Source organism: Callorhinus ursinus, unplaced genomic scaffold (genome assembly GCF_003265705.2).
Source record: "Callorhinus ursinus isolate GAN/ISIS: 27379988/994484 unplaced genomic scaffold, GSC_fseal_2.0 scaffold9, whole genome shotgun sequence".
Lineage (NCBI taxonomy): Eukaryota > Metazoa > Chordata > Mammalia > Carnivora > Otariidae > Callorhinus > Callorhinus ursinus.
The window spans coordinates 4,953,961-4,980,896 of record NW_027397071.1 but is presented as its reverse complement, the minus strand read 5'-3'; the positions used below and the strand labels follow the sequence as shown (position 1 = coordinate 4,980,896).

The following is a 26,936-nucleotide window of genomic DNA, read 5'->3' as shown; positions in this document are numbered from 1 at the left end:
CTTTGAGTCTAAAATGAGATTCTTGTAAGCAACATATTGATGGGTCTTTTTTTAAATCCATTCTGTACCCACATCTTTTGTTTGGAGCATTTAGTCCATTTACATTGAGAGTAATTATTGAAAGATATGAATTTAGTGCCATTGTATTACCTGTAAAGTTGCTCTTCCTATAGATTGTCTCTGTTCCTTTCTGGTGGTTGTTACTTTTGGTCTCTCTTTCTTTTTTTTTTTTTTTTTTTTTTTTTTTTTTTTTTTTTTTTTTTTGAAAAAGAGAGAATGAGAGTTAGGGAGCAAAGAGGGAAGAGGGTCAGAGGGAGAAGCAGACTCCCCACTGAGCAGGGAACCCGATGTGGGACTCGATCCCGGGACTCCAGGATCATGACCTGAGCCGAAGGCAGTCGCTTAACCAACTGAGCCACCCAGGCGCCCTTGGTCTCTCTTTCTGCTCAAAGGGTCCACTTTGATATTTCTTGCAGGGCTGGTTTAGTGTTCACGAATTCCTTAATTTTTGTTTGTCTTGGAAACTTTCTCTCTCTTTCTATTCTGAATGACAGCCTTGCTGGGTAAAGTATTCTTGCTGCATATTTTTCCCATTTAACACATTGAATATAACCTGCCAGTTCTTTCTGGCCTGCCAGGACTCTGTGGACAGGTACGCTGCCAGCCATATGTGTCTTCCCTTGTAGGTTGAGGACCTCTTGTCCTGAGACGCTTTCAGGATTTTCTCTTTATCTTTGTAATTTGCAAGTTTCACTGTAATATGTTGAGGTGTTGACCTATTTTTGTTGATTTTTGAGGGTAGTTCTCTGTGCTTCTTGAATGCCTGTTTCCTTCCCCAGATTAGGGAAGTTCTCAGGTATAATTTGTTTAAATAAACCTTTTGCCCCTTTTTCCCCACTCTGCTTCTTCTGGGACCTCCTATGTTATAGATATTATTTCACTTTATGGAATTGCTGAATTCCCTAAGTCTACCTTCGTGATCTAATAGTGTTCTTTCCTCTTCTTTTCAGTTTCATTATTTTCCATAATTTTATCTTCTATATCACTGATTCACTCTTCTTTTTCATTCATCCTGGTTTTTATGTCATCCACTTGGGACTGCATCTTGATTATAGCATTTTTAATTTTGGCCTGACTAGATTTTGGTTTTTATCTCTACAGTAAGAGATTCCCTAGTGTCTTCTATGCTTTTTTCAAGCCCAGCTAGTATCTTTATAATTGTTCTTTTAAATTCTAGTTCAGACAGCTCACTTATCTGTATCGATTAAATCCCTGGCTGTGAGTACTACTTCCTGTTTTTTCTTTTGGGGTGAATTTCTCTGTGTCATCATTTTGTTCAGAAAAGAAAAAGAAAGAAAGAGAAAAAGACAACAAAAACAATGATAACAACAAAAAAACCAAAAAAAACTAGATCCTGGGTTTGTTTTAGTCTGCTTGTTAAAAATAAATAAAAATAAAAACTAGATCCCAAAATAAGAAAGACACACACACACACTAAAATACAATTAAAGGAAACAAAAAAAATACAAAGTATATATAGGAAAATTAAAAATGAATAAAGAAAAGATTTGAAAAAATAAGTAAATAACTGAAAAAATAATAAAAATACAGAGTGCTATATACTGTTTTCCCTAAGAGCTGAAGCTTTGCAGCCCTCTATGATCTATAAACTTGGTGTGAGTGAGTTGTTTGTGCTGGTCTTCTGGGGGAGGGGCCTGTTGCACTGATTCTCAGGTGGACTTGCCCTAGTGGAAATGCACCTCCAGCATGCAGGGAGGCAGGGTTTGGTGTCAATTAGTAGTTTTTTATTATTAATATAGGACATTTATTGCCAGGCCTTTAATGAAATTGTTATGATTTCATGCTTGAGTAAACAACATAAAAATTGGGTGTGTATATATATATATGTGTGTGTGTGTGTGTGTGTGTGTGTGTATACACTCTCTGAATAACAGGAGGAATTGATAGTAATTAAGTACCCATAACTAAAGAAATAATGGTTATTTTATACTTAGTCTTGCTTGGTTTCTAGAGCTATGCTATTCAGTATAGTAGCTACTATCCAAATGTGGCGTTTAAATTTAAATTAATTAGAATAGACCAAATTTAAAAGTCAGTTCCTCAGCTCCAGTAGCCACATTTGAAGTGCTCAGTTACTATCATATGTTCCTATTATTGCAGAGAGTCCTATCGTATGGGACTCATCTGAAGTGGAGGTTGACAAAATTTTTATCTAAACAGCCAGTAGCAAATTTTTAGGCTTTGTAGGCTATATTGATCTCTGTTGTAGCTATTCAACTTCGTTGTTATAAGGTAAAATGGGAATATACAATACATAAACATATTGGCTGTATTACAGTAAAACTTTATTAAAAACAAGCAGTGACTGGATTTGGCCTTTCAACTGTGGGTTGTTCAACTTGATTGTATAGAACATTGAATTTAATTCTTGATACCTTACTTAAAATTGTGTATTGACAAAGTGAGTCCATCTTGAGGGAATAAAGCAAAACCATTTCATCGGAAGAATGATAATAAGAATTAGAGATTTTAGAATAGTTAAGAGAAAAGTTAGGGAGTGTTAATGACTCTCTTCAAATATTTGTTAGCTATCATGTTAAAAAGGAATTAGACTTCTTTGTGACTAAGGAAGGCAGAACAATGACCACTGCATGAAAGTTACAGGGAAGCACATTTTAGTACAATATAAGGACAAACAGGATTGATGGAATAGTTAGTGACCAATAAATGGTAATAAATTGGAGTGATTTATGTATAAGATAAGGTTTGAATTCAATGACCTGTATGATTTTTTTTTTCATTGAAAAATTTCAGGGCTCTGTCCATTGAATCTTCTGTCATCATATGTAGTTTTAGAATGTACTTAATTATAACTTGTTTTCTCTCTCTCTCTTTTTTTTAATTTAGCCAGAGAGAAACTCATAATTCTCTTTGTTCTAGTTAGGCAGTTTGATTATTTTGAATGTGTGTGTACTTTGGCTATCATGATTTGTTAATGTTCTTAAATAGGCAGAAAACCAAAAGCTTTTAGATGAAAAGAAACAATTTGAGAAGATTGCTGAAGAATTAAAAGAAACAGAACAAGAATTAACTGGTCTTCTCCAAACCAGAGAGGTTTGTTTAAAAAAGATACATTTTTCTTTCCAACATTTTGTTAGTAGAGTACAGATTTACAGAATAGATTGTGGTATAGCTATTAGCTTTGTGAAGGATTTCTTCTCAAAATTCCTTTCAAAGGAAGTGTTCCTGCTAGTTTAATATACTAATTATAGATTTGAAACAAACTTAGAGAATCTTCATATTATAATGTGGTAGAGAAAGGTCAACATTAAGATATCAATAGTATGTATAATGCTATGGTTTATAACAATCACATTTTTTATGTCTTCAGTGTTTCTTAATTTATACATTTAAAATTTCACTTTTATTAAGTTCTTCATTTATAATTTTATAGTGCTCATACTATAATTTTAGAATATATTTTTATTTTAAAAACGTATTTTTTCAGTATATAATAGCATTACATTGTGACCATCTTCTTATGTAAGAACAGCTTAGTTTTTTTTTTTTTTTAAGATTTTATTAGAGCGAGTACGAGCAGGGGGAGGGGCATAGGGAAAGGGAGAGGGACAAGCGGACTCCGTGCTGAGCATGGAGCTGGATGTGGGGCTCAATCTCAGGACCCCGAGATCATGAACTGAGCTGAAGTCTGATGCTTAACTGAGTCAGCAGGTGCCCCCAGAACAGCTTAGTTTTTAAGATTCTACCTGATTTCATTAGTTAATATATTTTTTCTTAACATAACATTTTAGTTGAGATTAATTACCTGGTAGAGTAAAATTGATGAAAATATTTTATAATATGTAAATATAATTTTACTGGTTGAGCTTTAGAATATCAAGATGGAATTCACTAAAATTACATTTGTCATTGCTCCTTGTTCTAAAATTATAATGGTTCTGGCATTAAATCTATTAAATTTTAAAATTTGACATTTCTTACCAAAATATTGCCAAATATATGACTTGATTACAAAGTGGCCATACTTTTAAATAAGAAAATTGTAAAAAAAAGTTTGCTGTGATTATACACATTTTCCAGGGAAAAATACATGATTTGGAAATACAGTTAACTGCCATTGTGACAAGTGAACAGCATTATTCCAAACAGGTTAAAGAGCTGAAAACTGAGCTTGAAACTGAGAAGTAAGTTTTCTATCTATAAATAACTTATGTATTCAATTTCTAAGCTTTCTGATAGTTAATAATAAATTAGTAAGTTATATTCAATATTTATTTGAATGGGGTTAAAGTTGTGTTTTATTCCTGATTAGACATCAAAATAATTTATTAATTTCATTGTTAATTAAATTAATGATATGTATATATCATTAACATAAAAAGAATACATCACAAAGTTGAAAACTTCTTTAGAAGATCACTATATTACTTTTCTTGGAGATATTTAGTTCCTGATAAAAGTAATCATTTGCAGTTCTACCTAGTTATTTTGGTATTTTGTTGAATTATTTCATAGATTTGTTTTGTTGAAGTGACCAAAATACATACAGGTCATTGAATTATGGGTAAAATTCATATTCCTTTTAATAAATGGACTGGTTAGTTATTTATACTTTCGTATAAATTTATGTTATCCTTGGTATGTTTGCTTTTTCAACCTTTCATTTTTTAATCTACTCTTTAATGAATTTCCAGTACTGGTAAGTAGAAGATAATAGGTGCTGCTGAAATCATTCCATAGAGCCACACAGTCCCCTTCTTTCATTTAAAATTGATCCTGATTGCAACCAATAATAGCAGTGATCTCTCTTCCAGTGCAGAACATTTGAGACCTTGTTAGAGCAGTTCAAGTGTTGTGCACAGAAGTTAAACTGAGATTTATTTTAATGAAAATATTTTGTTAAAAATAGTTCATGCCTCATGTACTACTTTACTTTAATCAAATCACCAGAAATTTGGAATAGTTTCTAAGAGACAGTATACTATAGACAAAAATTATATGAAGAAAATAATATACACTTTAAAATCTGTGGAAAAATATGGGGCATGAGGTGCGCAGGGAATATTCAAGGAAATAGGACCTCTTGAAAAACTTACAGAAAATTTTAAACATGTACAAAGTAGAGGAAATAATGTAATGAAACAGCATATATCTATCAGCTTCAGAAATTATTAACTAATGGCCAATCTTATTTATACTCCCAGCCCTTTCTCCCTTTACCCTAAGATTATCTTGAATTAAATTCCACATCATATAATTTAATAGGTAAATATTTAGGTCTGACATGTTTTTAAAAAATAGGCTTAAGACTACTGAACTAAATGCAAGCTGCAACAGGCTTTCACTGGAGAACAAAGAACTAGCACAAGAAACAAGTGATATGGCCCTAGAAATCAAGAAACAGCAAGAAGATATTGATGTGAGTTGATAAAGAAAGTACCAGTCACTTAGTTTTCTAACCTGTAAAATTAGGGTATTAGAATAGATTATCTTCCAAAATTCTTTCACTTTTACAAATCTGATTATGTTAGAGCTGATACTTTGTTTCAGAAGAAAAATATGCATATTGATTTTGATGGTGATAATGGGCAACAGAATATAGAGACTACCCATTGATAAAGTTAATTTAATTTTAAGCATCAAGATTTTTATGAAGTATTTACTCAACAAGTATTAAGTAAATCATGTAAGAATGTGGAGGATATAATGGTGAATAAAATATCTTCCTCTTTAAGTTCTTATGGCTCAATAGAAAAACTAAATGCTCAAATAACTTAAACAAAATACTGTTATATATTGTTTTGGGGACCAAGTGTAATCGGAATTGACAAGATTACTTCTGCCTTGGTGGAAGAGAAGGCTTCAGAGAGAGTATAGCATTGATTTTGGCCTTAAAAGATGAATAACTATGAATTCAGTAGGTAACAGTGAATGGAAAAGCATTCCTTGAAGCCACAACAATATGAACAGAGGATAGAAGCCTTAAATTATCACTGGGAAACAAGTAAGACTTGTTTTTTTAGCTGCTATGTAGAGATTGTTAGGGGAATAATTAAAATAAGGCTAGAAAAATAGTGTGGAACTATGCAAGGAAAATAGCCCATTGTCTTATTTTATATATAACTAAATGAATTTTATGCTGGCAGATAAAGGTTTTAAATAATAGTTTCAACTTTATTTTTGTTGAAACAAAATAATTAATATAAACAACATTGATTATTTCCTTAGAATAGCAAAAAGCAAGAAGAAAGGATGTTGAAACAAATAGAAAAACTGGAAGAAATGGAAACACAGTTAAGGCAAGACTAATGAGTTGGCTTTTTTTTAAGTCTGGGAAGAGATTTTAGTATTTCTTTTCTGTTAATTTGTTATAGTTAATTTAGATAATAATGTTGAATATGGTATAAAGTAAAAAATTAGAATTACTTTGTTGGAATTCTGCTTAAAAATAAAATTGTAATGTTTGTTCTTAGTGTTGAAATAGTGAGATTAGACTTAGAGATTAATTTTAAAGCATCCTGAACTTTCTTATATTTAATATTTAAGAAAATAATTATATACAAGAAAATTTAGACGAGGAATTTTTTTAAAATATTGTTTTTAAACATTGTCCATTCACAGTCCTCTATTTTAATGCCTATAAACCAGTCAAGTGGATATAACAGTATTTAATCCTTTTTGTTTTTAGATATTTACATTTTCTAGTTTTCCACTATCATAAATAGTACTGTAGTCAACATCTTGGTGCATACAGATTTTTTTCCCTTATTTTGAGTTTGATAGACTACGTTTCAAGGAGTAAAGTTTACTGAGTTACTGGAATAATTGTTTCAATGATTTTTGATAATCAAATGGTTTCTAATAGGTTATACTGGTTGTAAACCATATAGTACTACAACTGTTGTATGAAAATGATGGTTCCAAAATCTTTTAATTTGTTTTGAGTACTATCATAAATTTTTTGATAATATAATAGATAAAAACTCATTATTCTTATGATTTGTAATTTTCATTTTTTGAATAAGCTTTGGAATTTTTTATGCTTGCTTGCTCGAATTTCTTATTTCTAAATTGCTTATATCTGTTCCCCATTAATATTTTGAGGTCTTAATTGTTTTCTTACTGATTTATTTAAACTTTAAAAAATGTAGTAATCCTTTATCTTGTTTTATTTACAGTACATATTTCCCCAAACTTGTTTTCCTTTCACTTTGGGTTTTTGTCATGCATAAGTTTTTTGATTTTGTATTAGAGCTAGTTGTCTTTTTTTTATGTGGGGGGGGTAATTTTTCCTATTGCTTTTCTACTTAGAAATTTTTTGCCTGCTTGAAATCAAATATTAATCTTTTTTTAGTTTTTTTTCAAATTGATATATTGATATTTAGTTTTTCTTTCTCTTTTTAAATAATAAAAACATTTCAAGATAGGAGTATACTTCTTAACACAGCTATGGATCTATGACTTGGGTTTTGATAGTGTTTTCATGTTTGTTTCCTAAGTAACATGTTTTTGTATTTTCTTTCCTTTTAATCCATTAGTAATTTAGATGATTTCCAAATTTTGGGGCGCTCTTGTTCTTATAGTCTGAAGTATTAAGTTTTGTTTTTTAATATTTGGTTGGCATTTAGGTTAGGATTGAGTTATATGGGGTAATGTGAATAAAGTGCTGTGTACAGTTCCTGGCCATATTACTGTTATTTTCTAGGTTTGGAAAGTTAACTTTTATTGTATTTCTAATGATTGCTTTTGTTGTTGTTGCTCAATTTTCTCCTTGAGAAGTAGCTGTTATTTTTAGATTGAATCTCTGTGACTAAGGCACTGTACATTTTGAGGATAAAAAGTGAAGACCTATTTTAGGGAAAGACTGCTTTTTATTTAAGAGAATTCAGATTATTTGGATAATATCTTTTTGTACATCTACCTATTCTATAGACTTATAGAACTGTAAATATAAATGTATAGGAAAAGTTAGAATATGCCAATTAAAAATTTAATACTTAGTTAAAGAGCAAATATCCTGGATTCAGTTTTTATAGGACCAGTTATTCCATATGATTGAATAATATTCTGTGCATGCAGGCTAAACCCAGCAACATATTAGTGCTAACCAGGGAGACTAGAAATAGCTTCAAGGATCTGAGACAAAAATACCATTGTGTTATGTGCAACAGGCAGATTTTTTTTTAATTTAAAAAATTTTGAAAGGATAATATATACATATGGCACAAAATTCAAAGCAACAAAGGGGAACACAGGGAAAGGAAACTATCTATCCTTTGTCTTCCTGCTATCCAGTTTCCTTCCCCAGAGTTATCACTGTTTCTTGTGTTTCCAGAAATACTCTCTCTCTATGTAAGAATATTTGTCTATGTAAATATCTCAGTCAAGTAGTTCTTCATTAACATCACTTGCATTTATGTCCCTAATTTATTTGTATAAAATTATGACTACATCTTAGAATGATGACTAATTATGACTTCTTTAAGAAAAGAGTAAAGTAAAATCTTGGCTTAAATAAGAAATCAGTATTTCTTTTTTTATGGATAGAGGATCTAGATAATTAGTTTCAAATTAAATTATAAAGTAATTTAAATGTAGGAGAGGAAGTGTGCCTGTTGACATTAATGTATGAAAAATTACCAAACAAAATGAAAATTTAAACCAACAAAAAAATATAATAGTCAACCATTTTAAGAAATCCCAGAAAAGGAGTAAAACAAAAATATAAAATTTTTTTACAATGTCACTCTTCCATTTCCTTTAAGGAATGAACTGGAATCTGTGAGAGAAGAACTAAAACAGAAAGGAGATGAAGTTAAATGTAAATTGGACAAGAGTGAAGAAAATGTATGTTATATTTAATAATAAATTGTATAACAGGATTTCAAATCATAAAATCAACACCACATGTCTAAAACAAAATAAAGTGAAGTATGCTATCAATATAGGGACTATTCTAGGCTGTTGACCTTAAAACTATAGGCAAAGTTGGGTTATTTTGCTTACATGGTTTACATCTAGAAGAAATAGCATAATTCCAAATTTCTTTCACAAATGCTCAATACTTAATGTTGATTTACATTTTTAGGCTAAAAGTGTTCGTGTTTTAGTAGTAAAGAACATACTGATAAATTGACATGTTTGTGTTGTGCTTTGGTGGATATGATTTCAACAAATTGAGACAGGAAGGTTTTTAGGGAAGAATGTCACAAAAGTAGAATAGTATATGACCTGATGATAGTATACAATATACATAGTGGGGAAAAGATTTGCCAGAATAGATAGATCAAGCTAGATTGTGAAGGCCTTGACTGTGTTTTTTCATTCACTCAGCACATATTATTAGCTACCTACCTGTGCCAGGCACTGTTCTGGGTGCCCAATTTGGATTTCATTTGTCCTGGTGGATAATGTGTGATCCAATTAAATTTTTTTAATTAGGGAAGTCACATTTTTAATTTTTAAGAATGGAATGGGGAGATGTGAAAGGCACTGGAATTAGTTGGAAGGCTTTAAAAAAGTGTCTTGAAAGTTCTGAAAAAAAATCTTGGAGAGGACTTTGGCCTAGTTTAGTTTACTTACTTATTCCTGAGTCAATCATTGTGGTTAAGGGGTAGAGTAATTTGGTGAAGCCTGAGCTGTGTACCTACCTATTCCTAGACAGATCAGCTTCCATCAAACTACATGGATTCAGCAGGATTATTATGGAATTTACACTAACAGAGTCTTCTCAGGAAAGAATGGTGGTCAGCCTAAAATAACTCCTCTGTATAATTGCTACTCTAGCCTATACAAGGAGTATCTAATCAAAAGTTGAGTCAGGACAAGCTTCCTGGAAGAAGTGACATTTGGTTTGAAACCTAAGATTAATAGGAATTAGTGGAAGGCAGAGGGGTGGACACAAATATATCAGGGAGAAGAGTATTATAAATTATAAGCACACACATAGACAATATACAGAGTATGAGAGAGTGTCATATTTAAACAACTATGAAACTTCATCTTGGCTGAAAGGTGGAGTTTAAGATAGTAGTAATAGTGGATGGAGTAGGGAAAGATGAGGGTAGAGAAAGACATGTATCATATGACCTCAATGATATGAGGAATTCTTAATCTCAGGAAACAAACTGAGTGTTGCTGGCGTGGTGGGGGGGGTGGGAGGGATGGGGTGGCTGGGTGATAGACATTGGGGAGGGTATGTGCTATGGTGAACGCTGTGAATTGTGCAAGACTGTTGAGTCGCAGATCTGTACTTCTGCAACAAATAATGCAACATACGTTAAGAAAAAAGAAAAGAAAATAGCAGGAGGGGAAGAATGAGGGGGAGTAAGTCAGAGGGGGAGACGAACCATGAGAGACGATGGACTCTGAAAAACAAACTGAAGGTTCTAGAGGGGAGGAGTGTAGGGGAATGGGTTAGCCTGGTGATGGGTATTAAAGAGGGCACATTCTGCATGGAGCACTGGGTGTTATGCACAAACAATGAATCATTGAACACTACATCAAAAACTAATGATGTAATATATGGTGATTAACATAACAATAAAAAAAAAGATGAGGGTAGAGAGATGAGCATGGAGAGATGAAGGATAGGGGAAATGAAGGTTGGGAGAGATGAGGGCGGGTTATTTAAAGCCTCATAAACTATATTTAGGAATTTGACATTATTGAAGACTTTTGACCTGAGAAGTGTCATATGTATTTTTAGAAAGTTGTAAGACTATTTTATAACTAAGATTGTAAAGATGAGATGAGCTAATATTTTTAAGGGCTTACAGTGTACCAAGAACATTCTAGTTCTTTATATATGTTCTCTTAGTTAACCACAAGTTATTTTTGTTCTCATTTTATGAATTAAGAAATTGGGCCTCCAAAGGGTAAAAAAGCCTTGAAAGGCTACATAACTAAGAAGTAGTAGTGCTGGTCTTCTAACGTTCTTTAGACTGTACCACATTTTTTTCCTCTCAAAAAGTTATTTTTTTCTTTCAGTTTCATATTAATTAAGTTCAGAAAAAGGACTTTAATCTCCTGAAGACTTGCTATGTAATTTACTACTTTAAAATTTGCATCAGAGGCTGCTTCAAGACACTAATCCTTTTGTGATGGGGAAAAAGCATGAATTTGGTGTTTAATGTAAAATAAAAATCCTTTACCAAGAATTTAAATATATTTTACCAATGTAGAAGATATTAGTGATGAGTTAAGGAAAAAAAGCCCAAAATGCAAGACAAGTTGGAATATTTAAGCTTTTTCCGTGGTTGGATTTCAATTTACTTATTGAAACATTTCCCCAGAAAGAATCCAATTTGCAAGTAGTTCTCAGAAATTTGCCTGACATTGAAATTCATTACACCTTTTTCCCCCAATCCACTACCTTAGTTCAGACATTTGTATTTCATACATGCTTTCTCTGAGCCTATTTTCTCATCTCTAAAATGGAGATAATAATACCTGCCATTTCTTTATCATTGGGTTGTTCTGAGGTTCAGATTAACATGTTTGTGAAAGACATATTTAGAAGATTACAAACATTTGACAAGACAACTGTAAAAAATTCAAGGTAAACTGGCAAAGTTGATAAAATATTACAAAGTGATATTGGGCTAAGATTAAAATAAGAATGATGAGCATTAACACAAAAACATTAAAGACAATTTCTTTTTTAAAAAAGGATACTGCAATAAACTGGGAGTATGTATATTTTTGTAGAAATAGAAGACTAAGTTTTATAATTCCATTTCTGAAAGATACGCATAGAAGAAAATAGAAATTCTGTTAACATTTTAAATATGATGGCAAATGATGTTTTTTAGGCTCGCAGCATTGAATGTGAAGTTTTAAAAAAAGAGAAACAAATGAAGATCTTAGAAAACAAGGTATTATCAAATGGAAAAAAGCGTTTTTGAGAAAAGAGACTGTAACAACAGTATGACTAGGTTCTTTAGGACCAGCCTTTACACTGGTCCTAAAGAGATTTCAATTCTCTTTGAAGGCTTTAAGGAATAATTTTGGATTTTTACTCCAGGTTTCTTTGAAGAAGCTCTGGGTTCAGGAGTTTTGTACATTGCTTCAGAGAACAAAGTTTCATTAAACTCCTCTTTAGTTATCTCTTTCCTTTCCCCAAATTTTACACTCTTAGCAGCTGTATTTGTTGCAGATATCTTTAGAGTGGCAAGATGCTTTATAAAGATTATTGTTAGACATTTCTCTCACTCATATAATCAAAGGAGCTGCAGAAAATTTTCTGCTCTATTTATGTGACATTAAGTGTTTTTACTGCCTGGCTGTCCATCCCAATTCACTTCTCCCATCTCCACACATTTATCCTAAACTTGACCTTCTATATAGTAAGTAGTCTGGAAAAGTATAGTTCATCTCTGAAGTTCTGACCTCTGATAACACCATTTTATTCTCTGCCTAGAATTGTGGTGAATAAAATTCTTTGTTTCTATGCCTGTGAGTTATATTACTTCGAGATGAACTGTGATTGGGGGAAAAAAACCCTGGTAGTTTAAATCCTTTTCAAGAATTTTGGGAATTCGGGGTGCCTGGGTGGCTTAGTCGTTAAGCATCTGCCTTCCGCTCAGGTCATGATCCCAGAGTCCTGGGATCAAGCCCCACATTAGGCTCCCTGCTCCGCAGGAAGCCTGCTTCTCCCTCTACCAGTCCCACTGTTTGTGTTCCCTCTCTCGCTATGTCTCTCTCTGTCAAATAAATAAAATCTTAAAAAAGAATTTTGGGAATTCTACCAAATATATTTATCTTAATTAGCCCTAAATTTGGAGATTATTGAAATTTAAAAGGTGTGACAAATTATTTTAATTTTCATTAGCTTATTCAGAAAGAAAGGAGAGTAAGATGGACAGTCAAATTACATTCAAAGTTGATAATTTTGATGTCATTATTTTAGTAAGATATAAACTTACTTTTGGATTGTAGTAATGCCAGTTATAAAGATGGCTTTATAGGAATACCAATATCTGAAGTCTCTTCAGGTCTGATTCTGCTTTTTGTTCTTTCTGCTGATGTTTACTCATTGATTCTTAATTCTTTTTTTTTTTTATGATTCTTTGGAATTTTATCTATGGGAATTCTTTGAGGCTTGTGTCAAAGTTTATATCTTCCCAAAAAGATTTTCTTGGGAGCACTATTTACCAGGAGCCATTTTAAATTAAATTCTCCATCTTAGGTTTTTCCAAATTATAGAGATAGCATGAATTAAGGCTATAAACTCATGTAAGGCTATCTCATGGCTACAAATTCTCAGGGAAGATTTTGATACCTTTCACTCAGTGCTAGCATCAAGACAGACAAGTTTTCTTGTGACCCTTCTGTGTGGCAGATTTATTTTTTACATTTTCATGGAATAGGTAGTCTTTTGAGTTTGTGGCTTTATGCAGGGTTGTCTTATTGAATTCCTCACCTTTAGTGAGCTCTAAGTTTTATCTCCTATCTCCCTTACACTGGGTAGTTTCAGTAGATGTCCTTAGCTGGCTTTGGTGCTACCCCCAAACCTACTGTTATCACTTTAAAGTTATAATTTCAAGTAAGCAGATTCCTTATTTTGTAGCCATTTCCTTTTAAATTATCTTTATCAGGAAGGTTGTTCATAGTATACAGGTGGCTTTTCTGCCCAAATTGGAAATCCTTGATTTTTAAAATAAGTAAAAATTGTATACACAAATAGTTACACCCGCTAATGTATTTATACCAGTAAAATTGGCATGAAAATCACCAAAATGTTTCTCATTTTTCTGTAGATTTTCTTCCTTTGTTTTCTTTTGAGTTTTCTGAAGTAGACCATTTAGGGGTTGGGCATATTAAAAAAGATATTAAACAGCTGTACCATGTATTACTCATGTTTTAGAATAATAGCCAATTATGACTGCACGTGGGTTTTGCAATAAAAATATTTAACAGTATTTTGTGCTGAGAGATTAAATTTTTTTCCATTGGAGTTTCTTTCTATTTTGATGGAAATTAGTACAACTTACATATCTGTAATGTTTTAGGACTATTTAGAAATCTGTGCTGCTTTTATGGTACTCCAGTTATTTCTTAGATTAATGCCTCTTAGTCCAGTCATGCCAGTGTACTCAGGTGAAATAGTCTCTCAAAGTAAGATATAAAAAAGTGGTTTAGGTGTTATTTCTGAAAGAAGAGTTAGAATGTAGTTAGGAGGAGATAGAGTATCACATTTTTCCCCTTCCCCAAATATAAAAGTAAAAGAAGACTCAGAAATGAGAAATGAGGAATAATGAGTAAGGAAGGCAAAGTTATAGTTAATCTTACCTCTGGCTGTAGCTTTTCAAAATCCAATTAATAATACAATTCAGCATTTATATAGAATTGACCAAGAGGCACATTTTCCTTAAAGTAATTGAATTCATGTGTTCTTTAAGTAGGTTAAGAAATGTGAAGAATTTCAAATTTGTATTGATAAAATCTTTATTAAAATTTATGCTTGATCACATAATTTTTTACATTAATGGAATTACTAAACTACATGATTTTTATAGTGACCTTTATATTATTTTATGCAATATTTTTGTTAGTTTGAAATTACTTATTTTGACTGGAATATTAAATAAAATAATTATAATTTCTCATAATTTTTTAGTGTAACAATTTAAGGAAACAAGTTGAAAATAAAAGCAAGTGTATTGAAGAACTCCAGCAGGAGGTATGTACTGATTCTTAAAATTAAACTACTAAAGAAAAATGATTTTTTTCACTACACTTTTAGAGAATAATGCTTTCCTTTCCTTTAGTAATTTCAGTCTGAGTCAGTAGCAGGGCAAAATTGAATCATGTTGTTACTAAGCATAATTCTTTATTTTAATTTTTTACAGAATAAGGCCTTAAAAAAAAAGGGCACAGCGGAAAGCAAGCAACTGAATGTTTATGAGATAAAGGTATTTGGAATGTTTATTTTTGTTTTTCAAATACTAGTAAGTAGATAAGAACTTAATTTAAATTATATTGTAGTAGTTATTTTCAAAAATTCTTTTGGAGATTGTAGGAATCAATCCTTTTAATGAGTGCTTGTCTGTGACTTAGCTGTATCAGAACAATCTAAGCAGCTTAAATATATGAATATGTGTGGTATATGTGTGTATTCATATTCCTTACCCATACCTTCAAATTTGAGATTGAGTAGGTTTGGGGTAGAGCCTTGGAATCTACATATTATAGAAGGTCTATATATGATTATCCTGCTTCACAAGAAGTTTGAGAACAATTGATTTTATAGAAACAAGTTAAAGTTAGGGAATGTCAGCTATGATGTCAGAGCCCTAATTTGTTTATTATCATATTCCTAAGTCTTTGAACAACAACTGACAGTAAGTACTCAAATAGTTTTTGAGTCTTGAATGGAAAACTGTGGTTCTCAGTGTTTGAATGATGTTCCTTTTCTAGGAAAGCAAAGATCTAATACCTTCCTTTTAATACTATTTGAGATTAAAAATATATAAACCTTGTGTTAAAAATGAAAAGAATTCTCAAACTGCTGGAATCCTATGGAAAGATAATTGATAACATATATCCTGTAATTCAGCCTTCTGTAGGTAGAATCAAGAGAAATATACGCAATATTCATAGCAGCATTACTTGTAGTAGCCCTAAAATGAAGATGACACAGATAACCATTAGTAGTATAAAAATAAGTCAATAGGAAATTACTCTATGATGACCCAGATGTTGGAATTAGGAGGTAAGTTCGTTTATATAGTTTTTACAAGTATATTCAAAGATGGAGAGTATGATTATTATGAAGAAATGAAGAATCTCAGTGAAGAAATGGAAACTTTAAAAAAGCATCAAATGGAAATTGTACCATTGAAAAGTAAAATTTTTTTAAATTTTTTATTGTTATGTTAATCACCATACATTACATCATTAGCGAAAAGTAAAATATTTTAAACTTCAAAGGTCTTTGTAGTAGATTGAAGATGGATGAAAAGAGTGACAGTGAACTTGAAGCTGGATCAATAGAAATGATTAGTCAGAGAAACACAGAAAAAAGATTAAAAAAAAAAAGGAAGGGTTCCCTCAGTCACCTGTGGAGCAATATCAAGTGGTTTTAAATGTGTAATTGGAGACCCTAAGAAGAGGGGAGAAAGAGAATAGGGCAAAAGAAAGTTATTTGAAAGATTTCTTCAAACTTTCCCACATTTAATAAAAAGCAGAAACTTGCAAATCTGTGGCTTTTAGCAAATCCAGAGCAAGATATACAGAAAATGATACCTAGGCAGGTGTGCCTGAGTCACAGTAGGTAAACCCAAATAAAGAGAAACTTTTAAAAGCAGCCAGAGAAAGGGGAAACAATGATACAAATAAGGGCTGACCTTGAATCAGGACAGTGAAGGCCAGATAACAAAGGAATGACATATGTAAAATGGTGCCAGAAAGAAACTGTCAAGCCACAATTCTGTATGCAGCAAAAATAAGGACACTGAGAATTGTACTAAATGTGTTAAAGACATGCTAAAGGAATTTTTTTTCCATCTGAGGGAAAATGACATCAGATGAAAACTTAAATCAATGGATGGAATGAGAAAACTAGAAACAATTATGTAGATAAATATAAAAGGCTATATATATTTTTCTTATTTTTTAAAGTGTATATATGGCTTCTTTAAGAAGTGCTATATAGAGTGCAAAGGGGAAGGGAGGGAAAAATGAAACAAGATGAAATGAGAGGGAGACAAACCATAAGCCTCTTAATCTCAGGAAACAAACTGAGGGTTGCTGGAGTGGAGGGGGGTGGGAGGGAGGGGGTGGCTGGGTGATGGACACTGGGGAGGGTATGTGCTATGGTGAGCGCTGTGAATTGTGTAAGACTGTTGAATCACAGACATGTACCCCTGAAACAAATAATACATTATATGTTAATTAAAAAAAGATATAAGCATGGCGCAAAGGGCAGGAGGATAATACGACTATTTTGTTTTAAGATTTTTACATTATACGTGAAAATAGTACTCTATTAAGTCTTAAGTAGACTATGGTAAGTTAGTGATACATATTACTCTCCCTAGAGCAGCCACTATAAAATAATGCAAAGAAACATAGTAAAAAGCCAATAGAGGAACTGAAATGGAATATTAAATAATTTTTTTCATTGGTTGTCAGATGATCCTTTATTGAAATATTTTCCTTTGTAATTCTTAACTTAGTTGGGCATTCTGTTGCACACTATTGTTGTCATCTATGATATCATGAGGGTGGTGGCCATCAACATTTAAGCTCACAGATTGGGCAGTCCCCAGGATCTCTAATCATTCCAGAGAGTTTTCTAGATAAAGATTGGTGCTGCATCTGTTTGGCTTTGTTGACAATCTCATCAGAAGTGGTATTTCCACTGTGCTTAATGTTTTTCTGCTTTTTGTCTCTTGGCAGTTCCTTGAGGGCTTTGATAATCAGGGCAGAGGCAGAAGGTACCACTTCAGTCTGGGCTTTCTGTTCTGAATGATCCATTTCACTGTAATCCTCAGACCCTTCCATTCACTGGTTTCCATGGCAATGTCATCACCAACGTTTTTTGGATACAGACGTGGGGGCTGATCGTCAGGGCTAGGGCAGATGTGGCACCAACTTCCCCAGTGGTGCCCTTCAGGTATACAACTTTGATCTCACTGGGGTTGAACTTAGGCAGCATGGTGGAGGCAGCTGTGTCAGATGAACCTGGATTTGGGACGACCAAAGACAGTTGCACCTTCATCTCCTCTGAGCCGAAAACCAAAAAGTGGAATACTAAAAAATTTTGATAAAGCCAAAAGAGAAGCAGAACAAAAAAAGAGATGATATGAAAAAGATATATAGATTAGAAAAGGATAAGTTAAACTGTCTCTTTTTTTTTAGATTTTTATTTTATTTGAGAGAGAAAGTGCACAAGTAGGGGGAGGGGCAGAGGGAGAGAGAGAAGCAGACTTCCCACTGAGTCAGGAACCTGATACAGGTGATCCCAGGACCCCGAGATCATCACCTGAGCCAAAGGCAGATGCTTAACTGACTGAGCCACCCAGGTGCCCTTAAACTATCTCTTCTTAAGTGATATATTTGTCTGTATTAAAAATTCTAACATTTCTACCAAGTTGCTAGTGTACCAGTAAGTGAACTTGGCAAAGTCACTGGATACAGAGTTGATTACCGAAAATCAATTGTACTTCTGTCTATTGACAATTACTAACTGAAAAATTTTAAAACGCAATATCACAGTAAGCATCAAAATCCGTATAATAGAGACAAGTTTAACAAAATATATTGAAGATTCATACACTAAGAAGCACTAACATTGCTGAAACAAAGAAGACCTAAGTAAATATACATATTCATGTTCATTGATTAGATGCCTTGATTTCTTAAAGATGTCAAATTTTCCCAATCAATCCCCATCACAATTCCAGCAAATCTTTTTTTAAATAGACCTTAACAAGCTGCTTATAAAATGTATATGAACATGCAAAGGACCCAACGATTTTGGAAAAAAAAAAATGAAGTCAGAGGATTTAGGCTGCCTGATTTGAGGATTTACCTTAAAGCTACAGTAATCAAGATAGTATATTATTATATTTAAGATAGACAAAGAGATCAGTGGAATCGAATGGAAAGTTTAGAAATAGACTAGTTGATATATAGTCCATTGATTTTTCAACAGAGGTGACAAAAAAAATACAATGGGAGAAATGAAAGTTTTTTCAACAAATGTTTTAGAGTAACAATATCCACATGGAGAAAAAACCCTCCTACCTCAAACCACAAACAAAAGTTAATTTTAAATGGGCTATAGACCTAAAAATATTGAACTCTAAAGCCTCTAGAGGAAGATACAGTAGAATATCTTCATGGCTTGGAGGTCAGCAAAGATTTCTTAGGGCACAGAAAGCAATATTCATAAAATTATGATAAATTAGACTTCATCAAAATCTGAAAGATCTACATTTCAAAAGGTGTCTTAAGAAAATAGTCAAGATACATGGGTACCTGGGTGGCTTAGTCGTTAAGTGTCTGCCTTCGGCTCAGGTCATGATCCCAGGGTCCTGGGATTGAGCCCCGCATTGGGCTCTCTGCTAGGCGGGAAGCCTGCTTCTCCCTCTCCCACTCCCGCTGCTTGTGTTCCTGCTCTCACTATCTCTGTCTCTGTCAAATAAATAATAAAATCTAAAAAAAAATAGTCAAGATACAAAGAAGTTGCAAATACTGACAAAAACATTTATTTGACAAATGACATATTGATGAATAGGTACTATAAAAGTGTTGGTGAAGTTGTAGATCATTTTGAATTCTTATACATTGTTGATGAGAATGTCAAATGGTGCCATCACCATGGAAAGCAGTCTGGTGGTTACTCAAAAAATTAAAAAGAGAATTAACCGTATGATCCAGTAATTCCACTTCTGGGTATATGCCTAAAAGAATTAAAAGCAGGGTCTCAAAGAGATGTGTGTCCACCCATGTTCATAAGCAGCATTTTCATGATAGCCAAAAGATAAAAGCAACCCAACATTTATTGATTTGTTGCCCATATTTAATGGACAAACAAAATGTGTGTATACACACACACACACACACACACACACACACACACAGTGGAATATTACTCAGCCTTAAGAAAGAAGGAAATTCTGATAGATGCTACAGTGTGGATAAACTTTGAAGACAAAAGGACAAATGGTGTATTATTCTACTTATATGAGGTACCTAAGAGTAGTCAAATTCATAGGCCAGAGATTGGTGGTTGCCAAAGGCTATGGGGAGGGAAAAAGTGGAGTTGTTTAATGAGAACTGAGCTCCAGTTTTAGAAGATGAAAATAGTTCTGGAGATTGGTTGCACAATAATATAAACTGTACAGTTAAAAAAAGGTTAAGATGGTAAATTTTATGTTATAGGTGTTTTACCACAATAAAAAATAAAAATGTTGGCAAAAGAATAGACACTTCACAAAGGAAATGTACAAATGACTAATCAGCTCATGAAAAAAATGTTCAACACTCTAGTTCTAAGAAATGAAAAATAGAACCACAATGAGATATAACTACACCCACAAGCAGAACCAGCTGCATATTTGTAGGGCTCAGTGCAAAATGAAACGGTGGGGCACCTTTCATTAAAAATTTCAGGATGACTACAGAATCATTAATCAAAAATCATTAAAAATTTCAGGATGACTATAACAGAGCAGGAAACTAAGTTCAGGGTGTTGTATCATTACACAGTTCTTATGCCCATGAAGCTGAGCACTGCCCACAAGAATGGCTGAAGTTAAAAAGACTGTCAACAACAAATGTTAGTGAGGATATTGTTTAACCAGGACTTTCAAACATTGTTATTAGGAGTGTAAAATAGTACAATCTCTTTGAAAATGCTTTGGTTATTTCTTGTAAAACTAAGCATACATGATCCAGCAATTCTTTTCAGATATTTACATAAGAGAAATGAAAACATGTTTACTAAAAGTATTGCACAAGAATGTTCATAGCAGCTTTATTTATAAAAAACTGGAAATAATTCAGATGTCCATTAATAGACTAGATAAACAAATTTGTTATATTAATGCAATTGAATATTAGCAGTAAAAACCTACAGAAACATGGATGAATCTCAGAACATAGCAACATAATCTCTATAACAAGAGAATATATTTGGCATGATTCCATTTAAGTGAAGTTTTAGGATAGATAAAGCCAATTTATAGAGACAGAAAGCAGAACATTGCCTCTGGGAAGTGGGGTTTAGACTGCAGAAGGGCATAAGGGTCCTTTCTGGGATGATGGAAATGATCTATATCTTGATTTATGTTATCATTACATGGCTGTAAAGACATTTGTCAAAGCTTGCCAAATTGTTACACTAAAAATAATTCTGCATTTTATGGCACATACATTATATCTTGATAAAGTTGAACTCGTTGATGAAGCCTCCAGGGCCTAGAGTTCTCTTTGTGAAAAGGTTTGCAATTTATCATACAATTTCATCAGTAGTTGTATTATTTTGTTATTATTTCTCAATTTTGGTAAATACTATTTTTCTGGATTTTTCCCAGTTTGTCTACATTTTCTATAAAATTGTCTGCAGCATCTATAATTATGTTCTCTTTTCAATCCTGGTGTTGGTTATTTGTGCCTTCTCTTATTCTTTTTTTAAAGTTTTTATTAATTCCAGTTAACATTCAGTGTAATATTAATATCAGGTGTATAATATAATGATTAAACAATTCCACACATCTGGTGCTCATCTCAAATGCACTCCTTAATCCCTGTCACCTATTTAACTCATCCACCCTGCCCACCTTCCCTCTGGTAACCATCAGTTTGTTCTCTATAGTTAAGGTCTGTTTCTTGGTTTGTCTCTGTCTCTTTTTTCTCTTTACTCTCATTTGTTTTGTTTCTTAAATTCCACATATGAGTGAAATCATAAGGTATTTATCTTTCTCTGACGGACTTATTTCGCTTAGCCTTGTACTGTCTAGCTCCATGCATGTCAATTGCAAATGGCAAGATTTTGTTCTTTTGTATGGTTGAGTAATATTCTATTGTGTGTGTATATAATGCTATATATTATATATGTGTATTATATGTCATATATATTATATATACATTACATATTTATTCATTTGTTGGTGGACACTTGGGCTGCTTCTGTAGTTTGCCTATTGTAAATAATGCTGCATTAAGCATAGGGGTGCATGTATCCCTTCAAATTAGTGTTTTTGTATTGTTTGGGTAAATACCCAATAGTGCAATTGCTGGATCATAGGGTAGTTCTATTTTTAACTTTTTGAGGAACCTCCGTACTGTTTTCCAGAGTGGCCGCACCAGTTTGCATTCCCACCAACAGTACAACAGGGTTCCTTTTTTCCACATCCTCGCCAGCACTTGTTTCTTGTGTTTGATTTTAGCTATTCTGACAGGTGTGAGGTGTTATCTCATTGTGGTTTTGATTTGTATTTCCCTGATGGTAAGTGATGATAAGCATCTTTTCATGTGTCTGTTGACCATCTGTACATCTTCTTTGGAGAAATGTCTGTTCATTTCTTTTGCCCATTTTTCAGTTGAATTATTTGTTTTTTTGGGTGAGTGTTATAAGTTCTTTATATATTTTGGATACTAACCCTTCACTGGATATGTCATTTGGAAATATCTTCTCCCATTCTGTAGGTTGCTTTTTAGTTTTGTTGATTGTTTCCTTCACTGTGCAGAAGCTTTTTATTTTGATGTAGTTCCAATAGTTTATTTTTGCTTTTGTTTCCTGCTTCAGGGAACCTATCTAGAAAAAAGTTGCTACAGCTGATGTCAGAAAAATTACTGCCTTTCTCTTTTCTAGGATTTTTATGGTTTCAGGTCTCACATTTAGGTCTTTCATTCATTTTGAATATATTTTTGTGTATGGTGTAAGAAAGTGGTCCAGTTTCTTTTGCATGTTGCTGTTCAGTTTTCTCAACACCATTTGTTGAATAGACTGTTTCCCACTGGATACTCTTTCCTGCTTTGTTGAAGATTAATTGACCATGTAATTGTGGGTTTATTTCTGGATTTTCTGTTCAGTTCCATTGATCTGTATGTCAATTTTTTTTGCCAGTACCATACTGTTTTGATCACTACAGCTTTGTAATACAACTTGAAATCTGGAATTGTGATGCCTTCAGCTTTGCTTTTCTTTTTCAAGATTGCTTTATTATTTGGGGTCTTTTGTGGTTCCATACAAATTTTAGGATTTTTTTTTTTTAGCTCTGTGAAAAATGCTGTTGGTATGTTGATAGGGATTGCATTAATGTGTAGATTGCTTTGTGTAGTATAGACATTTTAACACTATTCTTCCAATCCATGAGAATGGAATGTTTTTCCATTTCTCTGTGTTGTCTTCAATCTCTTTCATCATTTTTTTAAAGATTTTATTTATTCATTTGAGGCACAGAGATACAGAGTGAGGGAGCATGAGCAGGGGGAGAGGGAGAGGGAGAGAGAGAAGCAGGCTTCCCGCGGAGCAGAGAACCTGATGTGGGGCTCGATCCCAGGAACCCAGGATCATGACCTGAGCCGAAGGCAGACACTTAACCATCTGAGCCACCCAGGCGCCCCTCATCAATGTTTTATAGTTTTCAGAGTACAGGTCTTTCACCTCTTAAATTAGGTTTATTCCTAGGTATCTTATTATTTCTGATGCAATTGTAAATGGGATTGTTTTCTGCTGCTTCATTATTGGTGTGTAGAAATGCAACACAACAGATTTCTGTACATTGATTTTGCATCCTGTGAATTTACTGAATTTATCAGTTCTAGCAGTTTTTTGGTGGTCTTTAGAGTTTTCTATATACAGTGTCATGTCATCTGCAAATAGTAAAAATTTTACTTCTTCTTTCCTTACTGATTTGGATGCCTTTTATTTATTTTTGTTGTCACTGCTGTGCCATTACTATGTTGAATAAAAGTGGTGAGAGTGGACATCCTTGTCTTGTTCCTGACCTTAGGGGAAAAGCTCTCAATTTTTCCCCATTGATGATGATGTTAGCTGTGGGTTTTCATATATGGCCTTTATGATATTGAGGTGTGTTCCCTCTAAAGTCACTTTGTTGAGGGTTTTTATTATGAATGGATGTACTTTGTCAAATGCTTTTTTTGCATCTGTTGAAATGATCATATGGTTCTTATCCTTTCTGTTATGGATGTGAGGTATCGTGTTGATTGATTTATGAATATTGAGCCACTCTTGCAATCCTGGAATAAATTCCACTTGATCATAGTGAATGAGTTTTTAAAAATGTATTATTGAATTTGGTTTGCAAGTATTTTATTGAGGATTTTTGCATCTATGTTCATCAGAGATATTGGCCTATAGTTCTCTTTTTTGGGGGGTGTCTTTATCTGGTTTTGATATCAGGGTAATGCTGGCTTCATAGAATGAATTTGGAAATTTTCCTTCCTTTTCTATTTTTTGGAACAGTTTGAGAAGTATAGGTACTAACTAGCCTTTAAATGTTTGGCAGAATTTGCCTGTGAAGCCATCTAGTTCTGAACTTTTGATTTGTTGGGAGTTTTTTGATTACTGATTCAATTTCATTGCTAGAATTCAGTATGTTCAAATTTTCTATTTCCTTCTGATTCAGTTTTGAAAGATTCTATTTTTCTAGCAATTTATCTGCTCCAGGTTGTCCAATTTGTTGGCATATAATTTTTTCATAATATTCTCTTATAATTCTTTGTGTTTTTGTGTTGTCAGTTGCTATTTTTCCTTTTTCATTTCTGATTTTGTTTGAGTCCTCTCTTATGAGTCTGGCTAAAGGTTTATCAATTTTGTTGATCTTTTCAAAGAACCAGCTCCTGGTTTCATTGATCTTGATCTGTTCTATTGTTAATTTAGTTTCTCTTTTGCTTACTTGTGCTTTAATCTTTATTTTTTTTCCTTCTTTTGGTTTTGGGTATTTTTTTTTTCCATTTTTTTCTAGCTCCTTTCAGTGTAAGGTTGGTTTTTTATTTGAGAATTTGTTTGCATCTTCATGTAGGCCTTATATTGCTATGAACTTTCCTCTCAGAGCAGCTTTTACTGCATCTTAAAGATTTTGGACTGTTGTGTTTTCATTTTCATTTGTCTCCCTGTAGTTTTGGATTTCCTCTTTGATTTCTTGGTTGACCCATTCATTGTTTAGTATTATGCTATTTAACCTTCATGTGTTTGTGTTTTTTCCATATTTTTTTCTTGTGGTTGATTTCTAGTTTTATAGTGTCATGGTCAGAAAAGATTCATGGAATTACTTCAGTCTTTTTTAATATATTGAGACTTATTTTGTGGCCTAATATGTAATATATTCTGGAGAATGTTCCATGTGTTGTTGAAAAGATTGTGTATGCTGTTGTTTTAGGATAGAATGTTCTAGATATATGTTAGATTCATGTGGTCCAATGTGTCACTCAAAGCCACTGTTTCCTTTTTGATTTTTTGTTTTGGTGGTTTGTCCATTGATATAAGTGGGGTGTTCGGGTCCTCTACTGTTATTGTATTACTGTTGATTACTTCCTTTATGTTAGCTGCTTATGTATTTGTGTGCTCCCATCTTGGGTGCATAAATATTTACAGTTGGTGTATCTTCTTATTGGATTGTTCCCTTTATGGTTGTATAATGTCTTTCTTTGTCTCTTGTTACAGTCTTTGTTTTAAAGTCTATTTTCTCCAATATAAGTATTATTACCCTGGCTTTCTTTCCACTTCCATTTGCATGATAAATTTTTTCCATCCCTTCACTTTCAATCTGCATGTGTCTTTAGGTCTGAAATGAGTCTCTTATAGGCAACATATAGATTGGTCTTGCTTTTTTATCCACCTGTCACCCTGTGTCCTTTGATTGGAGCTCTTAGTCCATTTACATTCCAAATAGTTATTGATAGCTTTGCACTAATAGCCATTTTGTTACTGTTTTATGGCTGTTTTTATAGTTCTTTTCCTTTATTCTCTTGCTCTCTTTTCTCACTGTTTGCTGCCTTTTTTTCTTTGATATACTTGAATTGCTTTTTATTTTTTGCATATCACTAGTTTTTGATTTGTGGTCAGCATTGGGTTTGTATATAACATCTTTTGCATATAACAGTCTCTGTTAAGTTTGAACCCATTCTTTATCCCCTGCCATGTTTTAGGTATATGGTGTCATACTTTACATTCCTTTTTTTTTCTTTTGAGAATCCCTTGAGTGATTTTTATAGATATACTTAATTTTATTGCTTTTGTGCTTCCTCCTTTTTTTACTCCTGCTTATGGTCTTTTTTTTTTTCCACTCCAAGAGTGACCTTTAACATTTCTTGTGGGGCTGGTTTAGTGATCATAAATTCCTTTAACTTTTGTCTGTCTGGGAAACTCCTTATCTTTCCTTCTATTCTGAATGATAGCCTTGCTGGATAGAGTATTCTTCACTGCAGATTTTTTCTTTCAGCACTTTGAGTGTATCATACCACTCTCTTCTGACCTGCTAAGTTTCTGCTGAAAAATGACCAGCAAAGTTTCTGCTGAAAAAACCCTTACGGGATTTTCTTTGTATATAACTATTTTCTTTTCTCTTGCTGCTTTTAAAATTCTCTCTTTATCACTACTTTTTGCCATTTTAATTATTATGTGTCTTTCTATGGACCTTCGTGGGTTGATTTTGTTGGGGACTCTCACTACCTCCTGGATCTGGATTTCTTTTTCCTTCCCCAGATTTGGGGATTTTTCAGCTTTTATTTCGTCAAATAAAATTTCTTCCCCCTTTTCTCTCTCTTCTCCTGGTATCCCTATAATATGAATGTTATTATGCTTGATGGTGTTGCCCAGTTCCCTTACTGTGTTTTCATTTTTTGTTATTATTTTTTCTCCTATGCAGCCTGACTTCTTTTCATTATTCTGTCCTCCAGGTTGTAGATCCATTTTTCTGCTTCTTTCAGTCCACAATTTATTTAATATAGTGCATTTTTAATTTCAGTTATTGAATTCTTCATCTCTGATTGGTTGTTTATTATGTTTTTTGTCTCTTTTTTAAGGGTCTCACTGAGGTCCTCCAATCTTTTCTAAAGTCCATTGAGTATCTTTATGACCGTTACTTTAAATTCTCTATCAGGCATATTACTTATCTCTGTTTTGTTTAACTCTTTTGCTGATTTCGTCCTTTTCTTTCATTTGGGACATATTTCTCTGTCTCCTCATAATGTCTAACTCTTGGTGTTTATATATATATATATAAATATATATGTGTTTATATATATATATATATATATATATATATAATCAGCTACGTTTCCTGCTCTTGAAAGTAATGGCCTTATGAGAAAGAGGTCCTATAGTGCCCTGCGGTGCAATGTCCTCTGTTCACCAGAACCTGGTGCTTCAGGAGTGTCTCCTATGTGTGTTGCATATGCCCTACAGTTGTGGC

At 33.0% G+C, this 26,936-nt stretch overlaps 1 protein-coding gene across 10 annotated transcripts in view; it reads left to right on the top strand.

The window, feature by feature from the left end:
* The window catches only part of SYCP1 (synaptonemal complex protein 1), a 131,310-nt gene that overhangs the window by 63,831 nt on the left and 40,543 nt on the right, over positions 1–26,936 (top strand). For 5 of the 10 annotated variants that reach the window (XM_073896085.1, XM_073896082.1, XM_073896084.1 and 2 more), the window contains 8 exons: positions 3,031–3,135; positions 4,123–4,226; positions 5,344–5,461; positions 6,271–6,341; positions 8,808–8,889; positions 11,856–11,918; positions 14,663–14,725; positions 14,895–14,957. In XM_073896085.1, the coding sequence (XP_073752186.1) occupies positions 3,031–3,135; positions 4,123–4,226; positions 5,344–5,461; positions 6,271–6,341; positions 8,808–8,889; positions 11,856–11,918; positions 14,663–14,725; positions 14,895–14,957 (669 nt within the window). The remainder of the gene's footprint in view (positions 1–3,030; positions 3,136–4,122; positions 4,227–5,343; positions 5,462–6,270; positions 6,342–8,807; positions 8,890–11,855; positions 11,919–14,662; positions 14,726–14,894; positions 14,958–26,936) is intronic. The other 5 variants (XM_025872501.2, XM_073896086.1, XM_073896087.1 and 2 more) reach the window with 5 other exon arrangements.